The following is a 7406-nucleotide window of genomic DNA, read 5'->3' as shown; positions in this document are numbered from 1 at the left end:
TGCCTCAATATGCAACGATAGAAGCTATGCAGTTTTAACGTGTGTGTGGGGGTGTGCCACATACAGGATCCGCCCAGGTGCCAAATACTCTAGGTACGCCCCTGGCATTGCCACTAAGCAGCTCAAGTATCCCTTTACCTTGTGGCACCTGGGGTAGCTGCCCCTCTCGCCTCATTGTTGTGGCCTAAGTGGAGCTACTGCTATTCAGCCTATGGTAGATTATCCATTAAAGCACCAGGGTCCCCAGAGTCTAGGGGCCCATAAGCACATGCCTAATCTGCCATTGTGTATATAACAATATAAAATGTCTGCTGGCACACTGTACCTCCAATAAAAAGAAGAGAATTTAAACCGAGCAAATAGTAAAAATGCTAACACTTTTCTTTACCTTGGATTTTGCTTTCTCTCTTACTTCAAATTGTCTGTATTGTCTGTATTGTGTACACATTGGTAGACAAACTGTGGTACTCCGCCTGCCATCCACCACAAGTTCCTGTGTACCCATTTCACACAAAGCCTCTGACCTAAATTATTTTCCAGAAACACTTAATAAAGTGATTCAAGTTAAACAAATCATAAACTGTTGTACCGCTTCTGTACATTTCATAACAAATGTATCTGTTTGAACAACTTTTCACACATGCAGGCAGGTTATATAAAACAATAAACAATACTTCATAGAAATGTCACAAAGTTTATTTAAATAAACACATTGTTATATACAATTGCCTATGTCTCACACATATTATAGGATTTACCTTATAACTATGTAGCCACGGCTAAAACTTCACGAACAATGATTACCACACACCTACATTGTCACTGCTTTTCCAGATAACCCATTTTCTGGAGAATGGGAGAGTTTTGCTCCATCCTGCTCTTTGACCAACCCCTAATAAATCTACTCCAGGAAGAGTTTGGCTGTCCCTGTAACGTATAGTTAAATCAGCGAGGTTCTTGAAATTCTCCAGATTAAATGATGCATTATACAAGGCCAACTCAGCCCTTCTTGCAGAAGACATCTGCTAGTGTTGGCCCTTCATAACGAATAGTGACTTAAAGGAGTTGAATCCACAACCAGTTTAAAATGTTTGTTTGGGGGGATTATTTTCTATATAAATATACTTTTTAAGCTTTTGATAATATGCCAGACCCTTAAAAATATAAATTCTACAAGACAGGGCAGATTTTGTAAAAGATGGCCAATAGACCCCGCATGCCGAACAAGTTAATGTCATGCTGTTAGGATAGAGCTTTTTTTTTTTTTTTTTTACTTCTTTCTGAAAACGACATTAGGAGTAGTTACAGGCGTGTTTCTTTTGGCAGGTCCATTACGGCCTGTGTTTTAGAAGCTATGTAATCTGTGCTGGGGAAGAAACTTTCCATACTGTTTGTACTTAAATTACTGCCTTTTCAACCTTCAAGGGAGCTATCTGGAGAAGATTCACAGACTGTGGACTTTCTAGAGAAAGGCAAATGAACATTACTTTTGATAGCCTCATGCTATGTTTAGTACTGGTACAATGCACTATAGGTCATTTTATATGTACATATTTTTTTGGATTAGGATCGCCCAGGTCCTGCCTTAATCCCATTCCACACGCAGTAGTTTCCAAGTATTCATTCTAATGAATTACAAAGAACTAAGAATGTATGCCAGGGACCAGTTGTATATTGCTTTTTCCTATGTTCCAGCTCTAAGTAGATCAAAGCTTTTAAGTATTACCGAAATATTTTCTTGGATTTTATAGTCTGCACAAAGAGTTTTATCCCAAGAAACTAAAAATGTTTTGGACCATACTGTGTGATTTGAAATCATTTCACAGAATGGATATATAAGGTTATGCTGAACATAAAACAGAGCCAACACATGAGCAAGGAAGTTAGAAAGCTGACTGGAGCAAGCCGTTCTTATCTGACATTACTTTCCATGACTCTCTAGCGAGGCGTGCCAAATGTACAGCTGTTACTAAACTCTGACTCCCATAAGCCTTAGACAGGCATGACAGGCTTGGTTGAATATGATGAAAAACTACTTAAGAAAGATGAGGCATAAAGGCACTGATGCAGATGTTACAATATCTATATGTACAATGAGAATAAACATGTGCTATAAGCTATTATCACACCAGTAAGACTATACCAATTAAATTAGCCTATTTCACGTGATAACTTTGCTTGTTTCTAAGGAAGACAGACAGTTTCTACACTATCTAACACAAAAAAACAGTCCTTAAGAAACATTGTTTTATTTTTCCTATCTCAAATTCACATTAACAATTCCCAGTTCCGTTGTATGACATGCACATTCAGTTACAGCCACTGTGCCATGCTTTGGACCCTACATGGAGGGTCATCTGTCCCTTATCTTCTTGGGTCAAGTCCAAAAAGTGTTGTAAGGTCATATGCCTTTCGACTGTTCATTTCCGCACAGAAATACATATATAAACCTACACACACCCTTGCATGGTTGTGTACACTATGTAGTTGTACTCTACCTCAGCAGATGGAGCTTAGTGCACACCTTGGCCCTAAAAGACAGGGTTAGTATTTCATTTACAGATATCCTATGGATTTCTGAGCCACCTTGATTTCTGAATTTGAGTTCAAAATCGCTAGGAAATCTGTGCCTTGTCCTCATTGCCTTCATGCTCTGGCCCCTCTTGAAGGAGGTTCTCTGTTGCTTCCTCCTGTATGGTAAAGTGTACCTCAGAAGAGGAGGACTCTGAGCTCAGGCTACTGCCTTCCAAGTTGCAGGCTGTGCAGGAGAGAGCAGGACCTACACTTTCCTGGAGGACACTGAGTATATTGGTATTCTGTAAAGACCTAGGTACAGACAAGACAAAAGTGGTCTTCCTGTTCTCCATCCACTGCTTCTCCTCGTCCTTGTAGAGCAGCATTAGGTTGGATTCCTTCTCCCTCCTTTTAGATCTCATGTACACCAGCATGATTCCCAACAGGAATATACCGTAGAAAGACATCACGATCAGGATGTAGAGGTATTCATGGCTGTCCCCATTCTTTGCTAGAGGGGTTTGTCCGTGATTTGAGATGTCAGCTTGTATAGCCATAGTCTCATTAGCTACTTCCATCCTCAACATTGGAACAGTGGTTGCTTCTGTCCTGTTGGTGGATTTCAGTATTCTGGTTATAATTTACTGTTCTGAAAAGCAAAGCAAATTATTATATTATTTCATTCATAGACTCTTAAGATCATTTGTATTATATTTTAGATGAGTATTATGACATGTCATTGGAAATGACTAAGCAGAGGGCTTTTATTCAATAATACCGAAAAAGTTAAAAATTAAACATTCCCTGTAGTTCGGTAACCCTCTGAAGAAGGGCTCCAGTAACCTGGTTTTTGTATGGTGTTTGTAGGAGAACTGAATATTTCAGCTCACCAACTTCACACTGCATTATGAAGGACCAAGCCAAGTGATGTTCTCCTGCATAATGTGCAGTGGTGAGATTTAACAAAAGGTCATCTCACTGATTCAGTGGTGTAACAGAAAATCCTGGGTCCCGCTGGAAGCTATGTACCTTGTATGCATCCAGTTTTGGATTTATATAGCTTTGTTTTGGAACATGTTATTGGACATGAGACATCAGTGCTCATATAATGACTGCTAATAAAATGGAGCAATTTTGCCGTGAATACTTTTGCATGCTCAAAAATAATATACTACAGTCATTATTAACTGTAGAAATGGTCAATTTGTGCTCCAAGAAGCCTTGGGAGCCCCCTTAGCCTGTGTTATGCCCCTGCACTGATTTAAACCATGAATTATGCATGGCCATTAGCAGACTCTAGGGTTAGTCTGTAAACCCTGGAATATTCAGATTAGGTTTTTGAAAAATGATTTACTTGCAGAACTTTTATTACTGTTTGAAATTAATTTGGATCCAAATTATAGCGGCAAGTCAAATTGTAAAGCCACTTAACTCATCTCTGATTAAACATTGCTCTAATTCATGGATAATTTCCAAGATCTCCAGAAAATGTCCAAATCTCCATGGGATACAGAGAATTCAAATAGTTACTTATTGCTATACTGCTTTATCTATGTCATCTAATACCTTTTTTCTTTTACCCTTTAGGTGATGGATGCACATTCTTAATTAGAAAGAATTTATATGCTAGAATGTTCTCTTTATAAATATCATTCAAACTCATATCTCTCCTACTTTAAAGGAATGATATAAACCAGTTGAACTATTAGACCAGTATTTAGAAAATTTGGATAAGCTACCCTAAACGGAGAAATAGTGGTTATTAAAATCTATGGTGAGAAGCTGTTCAGCAAAAGTAAAACATTTTTTTACAAAATCAGTTTTCTTCGAAACAATTGGCATTATGTTAAAAAAAATCACAATAGTAACTTTTTAAACTTTGCACCAAAATCAAATTTTCATATAACATGGAATACGTCATAAAACATACACGTAATAAACCATTTGTGTTGTAGAAGGGCGTGAGATGCTAAAAGGTTCAAAACTTGGAATCAAACATCTTAGCCTGTGGAATGAATGCCTTAAAAACATATATATATTAAGTAAAATCATATCCCTAGACATGTTCTCACCAGAGCAAAGTCTAGAATATTTACCGTACTACTTCAACCTAGCATCTATTAAATATTTGGTATTATTTGTTTTTAGTTTTGTCTCAAGCAGCACTCATATGAAACAAAAAATACAGCTGTCAAATAATCAGAAAATCTTTAGATTGTTTCAAGTGCATAAACTGCCCCTTGGTTAACTGAGACTGAGTCCATTGATCATAGAATAGGAAAAATAATTCTGCAAGAGCAAACTTACTTGGGAGAAAGCGAAGGCGTACAGAAGTGGTCTTGGTCTAAGTGAAGAATCAAACCGGCTTCTGGCTGATGTTCTAGAATCTGGCTGGGCTGTACTGGGAATAAATAGGCAGCTGTGGACGTCTGTGTGACATGTTACACAAAGAGGAGGGTGCAGGCTAGGGCTTGAAGTAAGACAGGACATCCCACTGAACAGGAGAATGACACTAGAGGATGTGAGCAGACATTGCACGGGGAAAAGAGAACACAAGACAAAAAGGGGAGCCTGGGGAAGGGAAGAGGATTTCTTTCAATTATAAAGATTCCGGCCATGATATTTAGGGGGAAATAAAGAAAAAATCTTAAATCAAAAAAAGGAATTTTACCAAGTGTATGTTTTATGAATTTGTTGATACTTAATTTTTTGAACCTTTAATTTATGCAATAATCTAAGTTAGCCCGAAGCAGGCAGATATTTCAATAAATGTGATGACTTCTACATGCCTTGCCACCAGGGGAGAGCTGACACCATCTGCCCCTATCGGTCATTCAAAAAATCCCACTTCTTTAAGGACGCTTAGAACTTTGCACATTAACCCTCTTCCTCCCATATTCCTTTAGTTCAGCGATCATATTATTTTACCTATTGTGTCATACACCCTAACTCCCTCTAGATTGTAAGCATGGCCCTTCTCACCTGTTGTGCCTTGAAGTCAAATTGTTATGTTATTTACCACTTGTTATGTCCTGTCTACCCATTGTACAGCGCTACGGAATTTGATGACACTATATAAAACAATACATAATAATAGTAATAAGGCAAGGGCTGGCACTTTTTTGGCACGGGGCAAGTACGTCCAAGTGCTACCCAACCCGCCAACCCCATTTAAGCTGCATTTAGACGCACATTCTTTATTACTCATGCTCTCATCTAAACACTCATCCACTCAATTACTTCTTACCCTACCTTTCCCTTCTTCTTGCATGTGGTGCAAGCAGCAACCCTACTTCTGTGGACCTGCATAAAATCTTGTTACGTGACCCTGCTGAGCGTTTGCCTCCCAGAGCAGGCTGATTCAATGTTAGGGGTCATGCTTGGCTGGCCCTGCTTGAAGAATTTGGTCTGGCTAATGTCCAGCCTACCCCTGTTGGCTAATCTTGACAATAACAAGACTCTATTTTACTAAGGAAGATGGGGCTTACTGTATGCACACTGTATGCATACGGTTACTATTATCAGACAGTCAAAGTTCACTCTGTGAGGTGTCACTGGGTCAAATGAGACTGTGATAAAATCTCCTTGCAGAGTAGGATTTGGGTCCTTACAGTGTCTTTCTATGTCCATTTTACGATGTCACACTTTATTAAAAATAAATATCAATGTAGTAGGATAACTAAATTTATAAAACTACCGGTACATATAGTTTATTTTTTTTATTTGCCATTCTCTTTATTATTTGGATCATACCTTGAGATATAATGTCTTACGTACATGCTTACCCATTTGCTTATCCCTTCTCATAAAGGCTGCCTGAACCAATCAACATGGATCAGCAACTTAGCAGCTCAGAGATATTTTAATAATGATGGATAATAATGCAGATTTTCTTGAAAAGGAGATGAAATGAAGATAGCTGCTCGTATGGTAGGATGATATTATGGGTTTTTAATGAGCCCTTTATCTGAAGTATGTTCAGTCTGTTTCTTATGGTCTGAACTGTATCAGGGATATATAGTAACGCTGCTCCCCACCCAAGCCTCAACGGAAACTAATCTAGTAACTTCTCGTTTAATGCATTTATGTGTAACTAAAGGGAAAAAAAAGCTAAAGGCTGAAAAAGTTAATCCTTTGGGGAGAAATATGACTCCACCTCAAAAGTTTTCTGGTACCAAACTGGTTAATTCTTTATTTAGAAAGTTGTATATAACAGAGATACAGAGAATTGTATCTGCTAAATTTAGTTTTTGCAAATGAGCGATTCACTATATATATTTATAACAAAATGACATCTTTTATCTAGATATCTTTAAGTGGATCTGGTTAAAAACCATGGGTCTTTCCAGTGTAATGTAAAGTTGTTCTCAGTTCTAAGCAACTGTCATTGTATATACCACAATATACATTTCAGACATACAATATAGTGGAAAATCAATAAATCACATCCCATATCATTAAGCAAGTGCTTAAAATGTACACATAGATAAGTGTTCCAAGCGATGGAGTTTACTACAGTGTCTTTCAGCATATTACGCATATATTCTTCATTCAGACTACTGGGGGTAAGGATAATTCAATGATGTATGTATGTGTGTATGTAATCGCATATTTCATTAGAAAATAGATGTGTAACAGAGGCCCCTCACCCTGGGGGTTAAAAGGCATATCATGGGGCAGTGTGGCATATAGGAAGGTATAAGGCATTTCTGGAGGCAGAGTGGCAAGCCTGGGGGCAGATGTGCATAACTGGGGGGGGCAGGTTGGCAAATAAAAGGAAATAAAAACAAAAAATATATAAAATATATAAATATATAAACATTTTTACATGAATTAATATTTACTAGCAAAACTTTTTATGATCAGGCTTTTTCCTAAATTTCCTAAATTTT

At 37.8% G+C, this 7406-nt stretch overlaps 1 protein-coding gene across 1 annotated transcript; it reads right to left on the bottom strand.

Annotated features, from left to right (window-relative positions):
* Positions 1 to 2233: 2233 nt before the first annotated feature.
* Positions 2234 to 3156, bottom strand: KCNE4 (potassium voltage-gated channel subfamily E regulatory subunit 4). Its single transcript, XM_053459073.1, has one exon. It carries the CDS (start codon positions 3099 to 3101, stop codon positions 2616 to 2618), a length of 486 nt encoding a protein of 161 aa, XP_053315048.1. The 5' UTR covers positions 3102 to 3156; the 3' UTR covers positions 2234 to 2615.
* Between the last annotated feature and the right edge of the window lie 4250 nt (positions 3157 to 7406).

This window comes from Spea bombifrons, chromosome 3, assembly GCF_027358695.1.
Source record: "Spea bombifrons isolate aSpeBom1 chromosome 3, aSpeBom1.2.pri, whole genome shotgun sequence".
Lineage (NCBI taxonomy): Eukaryota > Metazoa > Chordata > Amphibia > Anura > Pelobatidae > Spea > Spea bombifrons.
This window is presented reverse-complemented; position numbering and strand designations above follow the sequence as displayed.

Excerpts from the sequence above, each read along its gene's own strand:
- KCNE4 (XM_053459073.1), bottom strand. The coding sequence starts at position 3,101 with ATGTTGAGGATGGAAGTAGCTAATGAGACTATGGCTATACAAGCTGAC.